Genomic DNA, 18,141 nt, shown 5'->3' with positions numbered 1-18,141 from the left:
GCACAGAGAAAGTACTGACAGGTTCTGTTTCTGAGGAGAGATAAGATGGACAACATGTTCAATGAAAGACTGAAGTAAGTGGTAAGGAGCTTTTTTGTTGCCATTTTGTGTATCCTTGATTACATGGATAATATTTATTCTGCCAGTTTCAGATTGAACTACAGAAAATGTAAACAGGGTCGTGCTCAGCCCTGATAAAATCTAAATGTACATGAAGATCCTGTTGTGTACCCAAGTACACTTTATTGCAATGCATATTTAATTTGGTGGTGTTTGCTTCTGATCAGATATCACCTGTGGCATGCCCACCAAACAAGAGAAAACACATCTCTAAGCCTGTGCACACTGCTGCACACCATTTTGAGGATTCAGATCAGTTCAGAAACCATAGCAAAATGGTGCACAACATTTTCAGATTGAACATGCCCCAGCTGTCAGTTTATTCTAAACTCTTAAAGAACCAGTGTGTAGGATTTAGTGGCATCTAGCTGTGAACTCACAGATTCGCTTAACTCGCCCCTACCAATAGTGTAGGGGAACGTACAGTGGCCATGACACTTGCAAAAAACGTTAAGGTCCATATCTAGAGCCAGTGTTTGGTTTATCCGTTCCGGGCTACTGTAGAAACATAGTGGTGTAATATAGTGGACTCAATGGAAGAAGACCCACTCCCTCTGTAGGTATAAATTTTGTAATGAAAACAGAAGAATTCTTATTTTCAGGTGATTGTACACTAATGAAAACATATGATTGGATGTTAGAATTCATTTCTACCATATTCTGCCAATAATTCCTGTAAATCTTACACACTGGACCTTGACTCCAAATGTGCACTCTAGTGGCTGCACATCCAGGGCAGCCCCCTCCCTTCTGAAAATACCTCACCAATGGGCATTAACAGGTAATAAAATGCAGCTTCTGGTGCCCTTTTACAGAAATGCACGCTTTGCATGTAGAGACATTTTTGCATAAACACCATTATGGCATATATACATACATGGCATATGCACAATAATACAAACCACACACACTCCCACACTAAGTTGTTTATCATGCCATCTGCAGTTATTGCCCATGCACTCCACCCACACACACTCACCTCTGCAGCATCCTCCGCTCCTCCTCATACCTGTTGAAGGTATCAAAGCAGTGACCTATCGTCTAGTAAATCTGCATGCATACATTACCTGTAATGCCTCTCCATTTTTCCCCACAATGCTGCAGAAATATTATGAAAAGTAATCTGAGGTCCCCTACCCTCTACCCCTCCTCCTCCTCCCAGCCCCATCTCCATCTACCTCCTCCACCTCCTCATCTGTCCAGAGGAGTGAGAGATGGGATGGAGGGATTAATACTCTTCCGCCCAAGCCAACCCTGGGAATGATAGATGGACAGATGCAGGAAGGGAGGAGAGGGAGAGATTAAAGGAGAGAAGTCTGAGGGTTCATAAATCCAAAGTGGGAGACCTGGTCCGCATCACACACTAATAAGATCTGCAAGAAATCCATGATGACGGAGGGAGAGGGGGAGAGGTAGGGTGAGGAGGAGAGATGGGAGCGGTGTAATAGCATTAGATGTAATCTAATCATGGCAATAAGATGTGAATGGATGAGTGTGAGCATGGTGATTATGCAGAAGAGGGATGGTAGTGTGTTGATGAAGCTTTGAGGCGTGAGGACAGGCAGCCTTATTGGACAACAGATCAACAGTGTTGTAGTACTCACTTGGGAGCTTTCCGCTGCTTAAAAACACTGTTCATGAATGTTTTTGTCTGATTCTGTCACTCTAACTACAAGATTTGGTCAGATTACTTTGAAATGTTGTCAGTTAATACATGGCATTTTTTGTACACTGTGAAAAACATACAAATTTACTGGAATCAACTTGTATTTTCTCATTAACTCATTCAACTTAATTTAACTTATTTTTTCTAGTATTTACTTTAATAACTTATTAACATGTGTTCTTCTAACTTGAAGTCTTGACTTGAAATGGTGAGTTGAATGAATGTACTGAACAGAGTTCTATAATAAAAACATGACCAGCATGCATTGTTTGAGAGTTAAAACTCTCTGGAGAGTTTTTTTTTTTTTTTACAGAGGAACACATATCTGATGAAAACCTGCTGTGTGTGCCTAATACACTTTGAGATAAGTCATTGTTGGTTGTTTACACAATAATGAAAGCAGTGCAAACACATTTTCTTAAGTATAGCACACTTAACATGAAAAGTTAATTTGTTTTGAATCATTACAAAATGACAACTTGTCTTTTCAAATTCAGTAAGGCAGCCTGAACTTTAACTTGTTTTTTAAGTTAAAACAAATAGTTAATTTGTTTTGCAGTGTGATTAGTAATGTAATCCATTGGATTAATTAAAAAAAAAAGACTACTTTCAACATTAATCAAACATTGAAAATATTGTAACTATACTAAAAATAGATGCAGCCACAGTCCCCTTTTCCTGTTTAAACACTGTCACTGCAAAACATACATTTTTCGCATTCAGCATTTATAGTTGGTCAAATGAAATTGTGGATTTTGCTCTAATGCAAGAGGAGCACTGATGATGTTTGTCTTCCATTTCCACTGTAAATGAAAAGAAATAAAGTCCATTATCCATACATCATCATTCAAAAAAAACAACAACAAATATTAGATAAAGGAACAATTTGTAAGATCATAGCATTCAAGAAATTGGAGACGTAAACGGTAAATTAAATAAGATGAATCCCTATTTAATATATGATCTATGGTTGCAGGGAGTTGTTTCCCCCGACCCCTTCTTCCCAGACCTGAAGACCAGACAAGTTGCCTGCAAGCTGCAGGGACACTGAACTTACGTGAACATTTTGCTCACTTAAACACTTATAAACATCTACTCCTTGTAAAAGATTATCAGTGATTTCTTACAACTCTTAAATACACAGTTACTCAATCAGCAAACATCTGGCATTAATTTGAACTAATGTGAAACAGGCAACCACTAATAGATGTTTCGCACCAAAAAATGGAAATTTCAAAAGAAAACAATATGTTGTCCTTGTGAGAGAAATCAGTATTTCAACTTAGCATCTTTCCTTAATCACTGATGATATGTTGTGGTCATTTTATATTTCAGTGTGGTAAATATATTACATATTCCTCCTTTAAGTTACTATAGGAGAGGAACTTATTCCAGATGCATTTTTTGAGTTAATGGCACACTGATTTCCATGAAAAAAGGTTTCATCATTTTAAAATTGCCATATTTCAAAGATGTAATAAAAAATGTAATCAAGTAATATGTGACAATGTAAGTATAGTCTAATTACACATTTCTCAAATGTAACGTGGGCTGGTTGTACTTACTTATTTTTTGTAATCTGATTATGTAATCTTGATTACATGCAATCCGTTACTACCAAACACAGTCTAACACAGTCATGAAGTGAAAGCAATGCGAACACAGTGGTTGCTGCTTGGCTGTGAAATGCTTCAATTTGAAGTAAATGTGAATCAGGAACAAAATGTGTCAATTGAAGTAAATTATTTCATGTGTATTGCTCATGAAACCTGCACAGTGGTTCATGCCTGTGTGTGTGTATGTGTGTATGTGTGTGTGTGTGTGCGTGTGTGTGCGTGTGTGTGTGTGTGTGTGTGTGTGTGTGTGTGTGTGTGGTGGTCATCATTACATTAAGAATCAACTGTAAGTGCATAAAGTGCAGTTGTGCAGCCGTGACCTGACTCAGATCAGATAGAGTGCTCCTTCACCTCCCTCCTCTCCTCCTCTCCCCACCACCAACGCCCCCTCCTACATCCACCCGGGCCACATTTTTCATGGCCCAGCTGTCGGAGGGCTGTGATTGGTTGGCTCTGCAGACAGATAGCCGATAGGCTCTGATTAATAGTTGAGGCCCAAGAACTTCCTCATTGATCAACAGGACAGGCTGGAGGAGGAGGAGGAGGAGAGAGAAAAAGCATGCCCTGTCGCTCTGCAAGTGCTAGCTGATAACCCTGATAGTGGCTCTCGGAGTGTGTGTGTGTGTGTGTGTGTGTGTGTGTGTGTGTGTGCGTGTGTGTGTGTGTGTGTGTGTGTGTGTGTGTGTTTATGTGTGTGTTTATGTGTGGATGTACTTGTTTGAAATTGAAGTGCCGCAGTGAAAAAAGTGTTTCAGGTTTACTCACTTTCTTTCCATTTTTAAAGCTCTGTGTCTGTGTTGAGGGCTGTGATGGCATCAGTGAGTTTCCATGAATAAGAAAGCTTGTGTGCTATCAAACACACACACACACACACACACACACACACACACACGCATACAAAAGCCTATTTGGCTGGCAGCAAATGTCTGACAGGCCTTTATGCATGTAATTATGTGTGTGTGTTTGATTGTATGTGTGAGAGTGCTACCATAAAATGCATGTTTTATATCTAGATGTTTCTATTCCATCATATTTGTTGGATTCAAATGTCCTTTTGATGTATTTTATGCAACATTGATTTGTTTCCCAGGAACATTTGCAGTGTGTGTGTGTGTGTGTGTGTGTTACAGTATCTAGATGCATGTGTTTTTGTGTGTGTCCCCTCCTGCTGCTCTGTCCAGCCCCTAGTTGATTGATGCTCTCCACTCCCATGGGGTCAGCAGGGTCATGACCTCCCACTTTTGACCCCCTGCTGAGAGGGTCACACACACACACACACACACACACACACACACACACACACACACACACACACACACACACACACACAAACTCTCTCTCTCTCTCTCTCTCTCTCTCTCTCTCTCTCTCACACACACACACACACACACAGAAACAGATGGCCTTGGGACAACTGGTGCTTCCTCACCTTCCTCACACATGATTTCTCTCACTTCTACAAACACAACAATACACAGACACACTGTGACATAACACTCACTCATGAGCAAATGCCCCACAGTGGTGGAGATTAATTTACACTAAATGTTGACGAAATTTGCTGTGGTTTATAAAGCTTAACATATATATACATGTCTGGCTGTCTATTCTGAGTGTTGATGCCTTCTGTGTTTTACAGAGAATGAAATGAGTTTAAGACATGTAATGATATCGCACCCTAGTGATACTGTAAGGTTATAGCAACAGATTAATAAAAATTGTAACTGATTGTTTAACAAAAACAAAACAAACAAACAAAAACAAAAACAACAGACCAGAACATTTGATTTTACTGGCCACACAAATGCCATTATTTAGAAAATATGTTTATTATTAACATGAACACTCATGAACTCAGTTGATGTAAACCCAAAAAATCTCAGTCACACTATACAGCACACTAATAAGCCTCACTTTGTATGAAAATGTGTAAAAACTACAAAATTACGTTTTTTGCTAGTCAGTAGTTATACTGTAATTAGAAACCATACACATAACAGCACACTAATAAGATTGAACAAGCTGTACTTGTATCAAGTCAAAAACTAGAAAGAATATATTCTTTATTAGACAATATTAGACTTATGAGAGGGGTTTAGTATAATCATCTCATCTTTTCTCATTAACCTAACAAATACATAGTTTTTATTAAGTTATTTCAACTTAAAATTTGTAGTTTTTATTTTCAGACCACTTCAGCACTTCTAAACAAGAGTTGTTCTGTCTTGAAGTCTTTTGACATGAAATGATGAGTTGAATAAATGCAGTGCTGCAGGTTCACTCAACTGATACAATGAGATAACTTTAAAGTAATTATTTAACCTGAGTTCAGCTGGAGAATTTACACTGTAAACGTGAATGAAGTTAGCAATGCTCAAAAAATTGAGGCAATCAATTTTCTTGAGTTCATAAACTCAAACATCAGAAGTTTTCTGAGCGTAAATATTTGGAGTTTATTACATATTCTCTTTAATTACAGTTAAAATTATTGATATGGTCAACTCAAATATATGTAGTAAATGCACTTTTCATTTACCCCTCTTACTGCAGTGAGCAGAACGTAATATATTTTTAAGTATAAAAACCCATTATTTCATGTTCAGTAAACTCAATATAATAATAAATAATAATAAAAAATCTCTTAAAATAATGCTGTTGTAGGGACCCTTTTTTCCTTTGAAAATGATGAGATTGCAATCAAATGAACAAAATCTACTGGAACCTCTAAACAAACGTTTTCACTACTTACTGCAAATAATTAATTTGGACATTCAGTTTTATAGTGTATGTTTTTAAGTTGAACCTGCCAAAAATTATTTACAGTGTGTAACAGCACACAAAAATCCTTAAAAATAAATAAAATCAAGCCACACAAACACACCGATCAACTGCAGTGCTGTGAGATATGGTTATGGATGGACTGCGAGGAGGTGCACAACAGGAGGGACTGAAAGGGGAAATGGAGGAAGATGAGGACGATGATGAAGCAGGGCAGCCAGGCGCAGCAGCTTATTAACTGCTTCTTATCAGTCTGCAGGAACAGTGATAAGATTAGAGTCTGATCAAGTTATAATGTGATCTGATCAGACAGATGTTTCCTCCATCTTCTGCTGAGCAGCCGTCTTCAGCCACCCGGCCACGTGTTTCTCAATCGCCTGAGAGGAGGAAAGAAAGATGGGAACACACTGTTTTAAAAATCACCAGACACAAACTCTTTGTGTTCGTTTATGATGTTGCGAGTAAAGAAATGTGATTCTGCACTTAGTACCATGCAGCTCTGAAATATAGTTATGCTATATGAGTCTAAATATTTGCTTGGGAATACTGCCACCTTCTGACAGGTGTCTTTTAAGGCTGATATTGATGCTGTTGGACTAAAGAGGCACATTCCTGATTTTTCTGCTACCTTTAAATGATGACTTTTATGATGCCTTTTGATGCCTTTTATGACCCGCTCACTGTACACTATCCATGTATTGCAAAATAAACCTCGACATGGTGGCTCAGAGTTTATCTCATTACAACAACTCAGCTCACTTTACATTATCACAGTTATTACATGGCTTCTCACTTGAGAAAATCAATAATTTCACTCAAAATATTAATTTTTAATTTTAATTTTATTTTAAAATGATTTTATTGCTCTGTTTTTCATAGCAAAAGTCTGCACACTGAGCAGGTCATTATTGTGAAACAAATTGTGACAGGATAATGCAGGACGTCTTGAATCATCCTGAAGGGGTTAATTTCACAACAATGTCCTGCCTGCTGTACATTATCCTGCTTGTTACAACATATCAACAAAAAAATATTTGGCACATATATATGTGACGCAAAATATTAATTAATTATTTTATCTAATTACTTATATAGTTATTTTATGGCTTTAGTTTGCAATAGTATCTGCTCAGTGTACATTTTCCTGCTTGTTACATCGTTATGTACAAAAAAGTGATAATGTGACAGAAAATATCAACATCTAATTGACTTCAGTGATTTAACAATGATTTTATTGTTCCTCCAGAGTCTATGGACTGTGTCCATAGCAACGGTCTATTCTTCACAGCAACGTTCTGTTATACATAGCGACAGTCTTTTATTCAGAAATAACAAAATACTGCAATTGACCAATCAGAATCGAGTATTTAACATGTTGTGTAATAAACATGAATAAGTAAGAATATTAAGTATTGGGGTACTGGTAAAGCCTCAAAGCTGCATTTAGGTTGTCAAGGGACAACAAAAACTTTTGAAGGTTCATTACTGACATAGGGAGAAAAGGGGTTTTAACATAAGGTCAACTTTCTAAGACTTTCACATCTCATGGCCTTCATCAGAAGTTAGTGCTCAGTTGTAGAAATGGAAAGTAATTGAGTACATTTACTAAAATACTGTGCTTAAGTGCAACTACGGGTACTTGACTTGAGTATTTCTATTTCCTGCCATTTTATGCTTGTAGTCCACTGTATTTTAGTGACAAATATTGTACTTTTTACTCCACGTCATTCGTTAGACAGCCCTGTAAGTAGACCTTATGCCAAGGATCTGTGTTTAAATGTATGAGGACTTTACATGTTTTAACACAGATTGCACAATAATCTATCACTAAGGGATACATACGTCTCTGGCTCTGTTGAGTGAGCAGCGGCCTTTGACTCTTCTACTCATCATATCAGCACAGTGAGCAGTGTCCTCGATGAAAATGGTCTGAGCTTCTTCTCCTTCCTCAGTCCTGTCCTGCACCACTGACAGCTCCTTCCACGGATCAATTCCACCTGTGGCATTGACGATATGGATTTTTAAATTATTCAATAAAATCCTGAACAGCTCTTTTTCCATTCTCTCACCTCACTGTTCCCTTACATTACTCCTCAGCTTCAGTCATTTGTTGTGGTTTTAGTTTTTCTCCTGTAAACCCAGTCTCACCATTGACATAGAGGACCCTGTGAGTAGGGGGGTTGTCTCCGCCATAGTAAGTGTTTGTGAAGGCAATGCGTCCTGGCAGGGACTGCTGGGAAATGCCAAACAGAATGGGACAGACTTCAGTGTGGAGCTGCAGGGTCACCATCCCAGAGAATGGACAAGCGGCATCCTCACAAGTCTGGTCTACAAAAACACACAAAAAAGCGTGTCAGGACATAGAAAGATGAGAACAGACTATATTTATGTTGCTGTGTGTGTGTGTGTGTGTGTGTGTGTGTGTGTGTGTGTGTGTGTGTGTGTGTGTAGTACAGAAGCCAAACTCAGTGCAGGTCTGGTAGGTCCACTGTCTCTCTACCCTCCTGCTTGAGCGGAGGGACGTGTCCATCAGATCTTTCACCATTTTCTCATGGGAAATGTCCATACACGATTCCTCACTGGTGGAGTGGTAGATCTGCAGAGAGCACAAACAAACATACATAACAAAGAAAACACCTGCCCTTTGGGTCCCTGGATGCATTACTCTGCTGGCAAATGAAATCCCAAATGGTTGCACTTCCTCATTTTATCTCTGGAGGAACTAAGTGTCTCCTATGAGGAGTTCATGACAATGGCTCAACAGTGACATCTTGTGGTTATACTGTGCATGAAAAAGTGAGAAGTACAAGCAGAAGGTCATCCTTGTGTTTTCCATACCTGTGCAAGTTTAACAAGGTGGTTGTAAGCCTCCATCTCCCCCATGTGTGACTCACTCTTAGTCGTCATAACACTACAGACCTCATTAATAGACATGAGCACCCCCTCCTCGTTGTACTGCACTGTTCCCATGAAGATGTCAGCCAAATTTTGCAAAAGCTCAATCTGAAGTGGAGATATAAGGTAAAAGAGTTATTTTCCACTTAGAACCATTTAGCTAATGGTACCGTATTGTTCAAATAGTTAGCTAAAAGCAAAGGATAATGAAATCACATACAGCAGATAACTTGCTGAAAATGTTAGTTAAAAGTAATGGATAAACAGTAAATAGACTATACTAAAAGTATAGACAGTTGGCTTAAATAGAAAGGTAAGTATGCTAACAGTTTATTACCAAATAGCCTCAATGGCTAAAAGCCATGCAATTCAAATAGTTAGCTAATAGTCACCTAATAGATAAATGGTTGAAATAGCTGAGGAGTAATGTAAGGTAAATGCAATGAATAAACAACTAAAAGTAATAGATAATGTAATAGCATGAAGTAGTTTGTTTGCAATCGTTAGCTAAGAGTAATGAATGAACAGTACATTTACTTAGCTAAAAGTATAAAATAGATTTAGAGTTCAAATTGTTAGTTAAAAGTAACGGATAAATGAACCACCTAGCTAGCACAAATGTTACAATGATGAAAACCAACATCAGAAGTTAAACTGGATAGAAAATGTCGATAATAATATGTTATTTAATATCATATTAAATAGCATAGTTTAAAATAATTCACGTGAGCACATTTGGAACTACTGTTGGTGTTGATGATTCCTACTTAAAGTGATAGTTCACCCAAAAGATCTCCAGTTCCTGGAGCTTCAGTGGAAAACAGCGTTGCAGCCAAATCCAATACAATTGAGGTGAATAGTGACCAGTTTTAAAATGTAAAAAAAAAGAACAAAAAAAAAACCAAACAGACAAAATGTCTCCATATGGCTCGTGTGGTGTAATCCAAGTGTCCGTAAGCTTCGACATTAAAAAATGATGCAAAAAGACACCATCTACACCATGTTTTTAGCCTAAATAAATAATAATAACTGTAACCTCTCAGACTGGATGCGTGTGCACACACCTGAAACAGGTACACAAGCTCTCGCCCAAGCGGCGCGAAACGAGATATACGAGATCTCGCAATACCTTCATATCTGTGTTTACATGCTACCTCAGAAATAGTGACTTGTCATGCGCACAGCTGACTTTGCAAACTTTCAACAAAGAAGAAAATGTCTGAGGACTTCGACATAGAAGAGGAACATCATTTCTTTGCTGCAGCTGCGCTGCTTGGGCAAGAGCTTGTGTACCTGCTTCAGGCGTGTGCACACGCATCAGATCTGAGAAGCTACAGTTGACATTTAGGCTAAAAACATCAATGTTGCAGCTAACGGACACTTGGATTACACCACAAAAGAAGTATGGAGACATTTTGTTTGTTTTTTGTGTTCTTTTTTTTACATTATAAAACTGGTCACCATTCACTTCAGTTGTATTGGATTTGGCTGCAACGCTGTTTTCCGCTGAAGCTCCAGAAGTGTTTTGTGAACTGGAGATCTTCACCCATCCTCACATCAGCACAGGGGTGAGTAGACATTAAGTGAAATTTCACTCTTTGGTGAACTATCGCTTTAACTTCATCTGAAACAGCTGTGTGGGTTGGCAACTAGTAATAAGCAGATTTGCTTAGTCCCACATGTAATAAAGTCCTTAACTGTGTAATAATAGGCATGCTGTTCAAGGTCATATTTCTTTACATTTTATATTTCTTAGATTTTATATTTTTAATCTGATAGGTATATACATATTTTCTTCTTTTTATCTTAATATTTATAAGTACTTATTGTCACTTTCTATCTGTACTGCTGAGCTGCTGAATTTCCCCGGTGTGGGATCAATAAAGTTCATCTTATCTTTTTCCTTTCAAGCTGTCACCTGATCATCATGGTGCTCGGGGACCTGACAGCAGCCAAAGTCCACAGCCACCTGGCTGACATTACCACCCATCAGTGCTGCTTCCACAGCAGCAAAGGCTTCCCGCACAGCAGCCAGACACTACAGTAAGAGGAGGAGGGTGAATTAAGCACATGGGACAGAAAGGAATATGATGCACAGACAGGTGGCTGCCTTCACACCTTTTCTGAGCCACCAACTGCTTCGTTCATGAGACTCAGGCCAACAGTCTGAAACAGAGGAAATCACAGATGTTAGAGTGAGAATGTGGTTATTTAAAGGAGGCATGCATCACTAGACTAATTAGTGTTAATTAGAAGTTCTGCATGTGTAGTATGCAGGGCCTTAGGTACAACTGAGTATACTAAGGTCATCTCCTTGGTAATAATTTTGGGAATTTGGGGGTTTAATGACCTGAGAAGAAAATCAACATGCTGTGGTTACACACTTCACATATGTTGTTTAATTTAGACCTTGAGAATGTGACTCTTTTTTTTTTAGAAAAATAAATGACAATGAAAATAAAATAATAGTTTTTAATTATTATTTTTTTCTGGTCCAGGTTGAGTTGCTGGTACACTTGGACTCATGACCACAGTATTTAGTATCTGGCCCTGATAATATGCTAATATTGGAGTGTTGATTGTGCCAGTTTACATTGCTGTAGGCAGAGAAGTCCAACTTCGCCTTGACAGGAGCAGAGGAGGCAACAGCTCCATACACCAGATGGGGAAACTGCAGTAGGATGCAAGAGAAACAGAGACAGAGGTGTGACAAAAGATAAAAAAAAATAAAAACAGGTCACCACATTCATATAATTTCGTTAGGCTATATATAACATTTTGTCTGTTTTCTGGCCTGTGTGGCAAATGCAGAATAGAAAATACATTTGGGGTTTATCACAAACAAGGTGACTCAGTATAAGATTGGGTTCTGAGCCCATTTTTAAAGCATTGAAGTAAAAGTCTGGTAATATTCTAGTTGTCTTACTGTCAACCAATCCTATGAGATCAAAACCATCATCAAACTAATCCTACTAACAAGTACTATCTTTATTACCAAAGCCAGATTTCATTCATCTGTGCAACATAGAGGAACACTGCTGTCAAAAAAACAAAAAAGACAGGTCATTGAGCCACACTGTTACACTGGCATGTTTGTTATGATGAACATGCCAAGTATAACTTTATTTTGACATAATCTCACATAAACCACCCTGCTGCTGTAAATGCTTGCAAATGTTGCATCCAAATCCACCCCTCAAAATAGTCCCCAACAAATACACTATTACAAAATTACAATGTCCAACTGTTATAAGTAAGTTATTTGGACTTTAAAAAAAATAATTTGCATGTTTGTAGGAAACGTGCTTAGGGTTGAGTGTAAAAGACAGACAATTAGAGAATATAGAATAACAGCATCCTAATCCTTTAAATCTGAACAAACACAGTAGATTATTAATGGTGTAGGACCTGAATGTGACACTGAATTGATTGTTTGTTCCATGTGCTAAAAAATGTTTAAAACATTAAGCTGGGATCAATGCAGTGATCATAAATCACAACCAGACAGCCTGTTATGTGTTAGCAATAAACTCTACATCTTCTTCTTTTAGGTTGTGGACCTGGAACTAACTAAGTGGTAGACATGATAGGTGGTTGTGAATTCACTTAATTATAGGAAAGAAGTGTCAGTGCATCCTTGCTTATCTCCTTAAGTGTATGAACAACAACTTTTATGACAGGAGAGGAAATATTGCCTTCCCAAAATTCTGCAGCAACACTCACATTGTGAATGTTCCAGAGCAGAGGTCTGGTTTGATTTGTTTTTGTAGAGAGAGAAGAGAAAGCCTTTCACACATGTCTGGGTCTGGCATGAATTTGTGCCATTTTATAGAACTTTAGTAACAATTTTCATGCTCAAGGACAATTTCTTAAACTTCTCTCTTAAGTAAATGTTATTTAAAATCAAAATTTATGAGGGGACATTCATATCTGCACCTTTCCTCTAAACCAGGCGGACAGGGCTCCAGAGTAGGAGCCTCCGAAGCTGATCCAGGTGTTCCTGTGGCTCAGATTGAAGCTTTGGCTGATGTATTGGTGGAATACAGCCAAGTCAACCAGCCTGCACAAAAAAGTTTGGAGACTTCAGTCTTTCACCTATCACATGGGACACAGATGATGCACAGACATACAAATAAATGTAAATGGAGAGAGATGAATACATGGGACTACATGCAAAGACACACTAGTTTTACACACAAAAAATAAATGAAGAGGGAGAGAAAGAGATGCAGAGAGACATGTTCACAAATTTAATAAGGTTGACACGTGTCCTGGTTTTCCATTGAATGTTCTTATTTTTGATTGACTGTCCTGGAAATGTACTTGGATTTCCTGGGAAGGAATTTTTTTCTCCATTTTTAAAAGGAGCTTATAGGGTCTGTATGTCCACTGAACGCAAGGCCAGGAAGGACACTTGAATCTGATTGGCTGATGCGAGAGTTTGGTCACTGTTCCAGACGCACATGCGTGTACAGTACATATACAATGAGGGAGAGGAAGTGAGGTGAAAAACAGGGTGAAAGACAGACATTTACAACCATGCATGTACACACATATGCACACACACACACACACACACACACACACACACACACTCTGGTAGAGAGCCAACACTCACGCCTGCTGGCTGCTCAGGTCTGCCAGGTTCTCCGTTTTCAGGCCGTCTGGGTTGATGCTGTCACCATAGAAACGATGCTCAAGAGCCAATAGCAGAGCTCCATGCTCTTCAGCCATGTCAACATGGTGACCTGGGAAAACATGGTCAAAGCAGATAAGATTCCTACAGGTATGTAAAAGTCTTTTACCCTTTAAGACATCAAGACTATAAATTACATTATGTCTTACAGACAGTGATTCTTCACATTATATATTTTATTTGTGTTGATAAGTTATTTGATTTTCTTTGACATAAACTTTGTGCAACTGCAGTTATTATGGACTTGCTGAATTAAGTTTACTATTAATGGCAATAATTATATCATTATCATTTATGGCACTATTGTTTAATTCATATATTTATATATGTAACATTTAAGTTGCTTTTTCATGTCCCCTACCTAAGAGCTAAAATCAGTTTCTGCTTGTCATTATTTAAGAAAGACAGATAGGAGTGTAGCAGAACTAGAGTCAGAAGCCTGCTGTGAACCTCAGATTGGATGTACTGGATGTACTGCCATGTTAGTGTTGATAAAACATAAAAAAGATTAAAGCTACAATTCACAATATCAGAAATACATATTTTTACCTGTGGCATTTTTGATCTATCTAGATTGTTTTGGCATGAGTGGTTAAGTTTTGGAGATATCACTCATGAGATGTCTGCTCTCTCTTCTATATAATGGAACTACATGGCACTTGACTTACAGTGCTCAAAGCACCAAAATATACATTTTAAAAACTCAACAGCAAAGTCTCTTTCCAGAAATCATGACCTGGCTATTCAAGATAATCCAGAGATATTGTTGTGAGCAGTTTAATGTAGGAACTACACTTTCTGCACTAGAATTTGGCTGATATCTCCAAAACCAGAGAGAGATTTACACAGAGTAACAGAGTTACACTTGTACTGCAGGGTAGACATTTTGCAAAGCACAAAAATGGTATGAAGACGCCAAAGCCAATACTGCATTTCAAATTACGAAAACAAGAAATACTACAGATGTGCACCGGATGCAGATAGCACAAGACTTGTTATTTGATACTGACAGAGCACAGTGTATAGCGCAGCAAAGATAAAGGTGAAATATGTGCTTGCAAACAAGCCTCATGTTACGGACACATTATGTGATGCTTCACTCATTGTTTCCACTTTCATTTCCAAATCTGTTGAAGTGTGTTTGCAAGTTTCATTGGACATTTAGGTATTTTCTGTCTTTGACCAGTGTGCTGTTTGAAAGAGTGTGAAGACAGGTCTGCATCTTTCTGTACCTGCCAGAACGTCAAACTCAAAGATGGGCCCTTCTCCTCCAATGAAGAGGAACACTGGCCCATCAGGAGGCTGCCAGTATGCCTTGTTCACAAAGAATCTCTGGAAGAAAGACAGTCAGAGAGACAGAGAGAAAGAAAACCCAAAGAAAGAAATGTTTTATTCAGGTTCACCCACATTCATAGTCTTAGTGGAAGTAAATCCTTTTGGTTAATGCTGCAGTGGACACATTAGCACATTGGCAGCCTCAAATGGTGGTAAGAGCTAAATGAAGCTGAACATTTCAATACATGCTGTAAGGAAACGTCGTCCTGTCAGTGCCTGGTGGCTTTGGGGATTTGGATTTTGCTCAGTTTAGCTCTCGTCTTCAAAGTTTTACAGCAGCTGGCTGCTGTGTAGGATTTAGTGGCATTTAATGGTGAGCTTACAGATGGCAAACAACTCGCTTCATGCTCCAGTTTGCCAAATTCATAAACTGCCCTACTCTGACTCTGATTGGCTAGTACTCATTGACTGTGTTGGTTTGGGTCAGTTAGGTTTAGGTTAAGGTCACAAATGCATGAATGCAGGGGAGTGACCTTGTCTTGCTTTGGCAATTACCACACATACAGCTTTGCTATTGGTTGAGACACACCATGTGAAGCAAAGACACAAATTTGTGCATCTGTGCACATGCCCTTAAGCATAAGGAGTGAGACTGGGTAGGGTTAGGGTAAGAATTATAAAATTGACAAGACCCTTTGCGGGAAGATTTCTGCATAGTTGTTCGTAATGCCTGCCAACTGGTTGGATTCTCTTTGAAATCAGATGAAATGAGCCTGTGTTTACATTTTCACAGACAAAGTTACAGTGAGTACAGTATGGCAGCACAATCTTTTTATTTAGATCATTTTATTTCTTACATTGTATTTTGTGTTTATTACAATGGAAACACAACTGTGCCACTTTTGTCCACAGGGGCCTCCAAAATAGCTTGTTGTAGCTTGAATTTAACAAGGCTGCTTCTTTATTAGCTTTGTTCCACTGGAAAAACACTAAAAGATTTTCAGAAACAACATACAATGGCATCTTTTGTGTAGGTTATGAGATTACAAAATTTTTGAATGTTTTCTTTCACCATCAACAGAAGATTTCAAAGTCAGGTCCACTTACTTTTCATTTCTTGAATGCCAGGCCTTAATTCATGTACTTACACTACACCCATGCCAGACTGTGAAATATAAATATTTAAACTATTGCTTTCTCTACCTGAGGGAAGGTGCTGACATCTTGTCGGTTGAAGTGGTCCAGCTGCTGGTGGATCCTGCCCTCTTTCACATGTTGGAGAGGCTGATGACCACTGGCTGCCTGCATCAGGAGATGCTGCTTGGCCTTCTGCAGCTGGAGATTACGCACACGCTCCTTGATCTTCCTCAGGATCTGTCCTGGAATTAAAAAAAGAAAAAAAACAGCAGGGAAAAGAGAGAATGACAATTGTGCGCAGTCATTCTCTGAGTAATTGAACATCAGACTTAGTCCTGCTTGGTGGGAGCCATTACAGCAGCCTCACTGACCTGCTGGCCTCCATACATCACCAGAGCTGAGAAGATATTGTTCTATCAGCCATTTGATTGATAAAAACGTCTGAACTTGGCTAACAAAAATACTTAAAACTCTACCTGCAGAGTCTGTGATCTATTTCAGGAACGCTCAAGATCCAACATTAGTTTCTCAAGGGATTCACTGTCACTACCAGCATCTGTTTTGTTTTTCCAGTTCAAATTTGACAGGTGCAAGCATAAAAAAAACTCTCCCTGCAAAGATGAACAAAGACTGAAATACTTAATCACTTCAGCTTTGTCATGTTTGTGCAAGAAATATGATTTCTCGGCAAACCCTAAGATAAGTTAATTTATTTATTATATTATATTATATATTATATTATATTATATTATCAAGCTTTCAAACTATAAAGCTATAGGACAGTAGATAAAGTCAAAAATAAATCTGTGAATAAACCTCCATTTAAATTCATTGGAGCATTCAGCAACTCACCAGCATCAACAAAGTTCAAGAGGAGTAGAAGAATGAGACAGCGGGCTGGTGAAAAAAGCATCTTTTCTTTCAGATCAGGATACTTTAAGCAGAGCTGAATGCATATCCACAGGATTTATCTGCTCCCTATATAGTCCCTGGAAGAAGCTGCAGTGACGAAGTGATCCCTGAAAAAAGAAACTGTGATATGACCTGTGCATTATTATGATCTGCATTTGTCATGAGAACAGAGTGAGACTGTGTGTGTGTGTGTGTGTGTGTGTGTGTGTGTGTGTGTGTGTGTGTGTGTGTGTGTGTGTACGTGTGTGTACGTGTGTGTGTGCGTGTGTGCGTCTGTCTGTGTGAAAAGCTAAACTGCTCAGCAAAATTAAGCGTCAGCTCAGTGATGTAATGAGATCTCTCTGCCTTGTAATGGCTTTTTTTGGACTGCTTGAGTTACAGGAGCTGTTTCCAACTTTTTCCTCTTTCAATGTGCTGCATCACTGTGTAGAAGCAGTGAGAGAGAAACTGTCCCATAACCACACACACACACAAAGTGTCATCAAAACTAGCAAAACATAGCAAATGTAGCAAAAAGTGAGTTGCTCTGATAAGTCAAGTAAATGCTCAATGTCTGCTGAACGCTGCTGAATTTGAATTCATCTGTCTCAAGCCCAGAGTCACAAAAGGATTTTCTTAAAGGTTAGATCTGGTGGGGATTACCTCGACACACAGCCTCAGCTCTGCAACCATTCTCCTGGATAGGGGTTGGACTCTCTTTTTCTCTGGAGTTTCCCATGGTGTGAGGTGCCAGGTGGGTGTGGGGATACTCACAAGACCCAACCTGAGTCTTGCTATGTTGTAGTTTACCCGAGGATGAGAGGGTCGCCTCCCTACGCCTGAGTCCTGCATGGGGCTCCGGTAGGGGACTTGGTAGTCCTACTGGGAGACTTCAGTGCTCACATGGGCAGTCTTGGAGACACTTGGAGGGGTGTGGGAGGAACAGCCTCCCTGATCTGAACGCGAGCGGGTGTTTGTTACTGGGCCTCTGTACTAGTCATGGACTGTCCATAATGAGCACCATGTTCGAGCATAAGGATGCTCATAAGTGTATGTGGTACCAGAGC

At 38.9% G+C, this 18,141-nt stretch overlaps 1 protein-coding gene across 1 annotated transcript; it reads right to left on the bottom strand.

The window, feature by feature from the left end:
• Positions 1 to 5,309: 5,309 nt before the first annotated feature.
• Positions 5,310 to 16,488, bottom strand: prss16 (serine protease 16). Its single transcript, XM_084716359.1, is given in 13 exon segments — positions 5,310 to 6,557; positions 8,023 to 8,177; positions 8,329 to 8,508; positions 8,635 to 8,776; positions 9,019 to 9,183; positions 10,994 to 11,113; positions 11,194 to 11,241; positions 11,669 to 11,746; positions 13,012 to 13,135; positions 13,694 to 13,823; positions 15,004 to 15,103; positions 16,250 to 16,452; positions 16,455 to 16,488. Coding segments are annotated over 13 exon segments (1,551 nt in total). The 3' UTR covers positions 5,310 to 6,485.
• Positions 16,489 to 18,141: the final 1,653 nt, after the last annotated feature.

Source organism: Lutjanus erythropterus, chromosome 4 (assembly GCF_056507025.1).
Source record: "Lutjanus erythropterus isolate fLutEry1 chromosome 4, fLutEry1.hap2, whole genome shotgun sequence".
Lineage (NCBI taxonomy): Eukaryota > Metazoa > Chordata > Actinopteri > Lutjaniformes > Lutjanidae > Lutjanus > Lutjanus erythropterus.
This window is presented reverse-complemented; position numbering and strand designations above follow the sequence as displayed.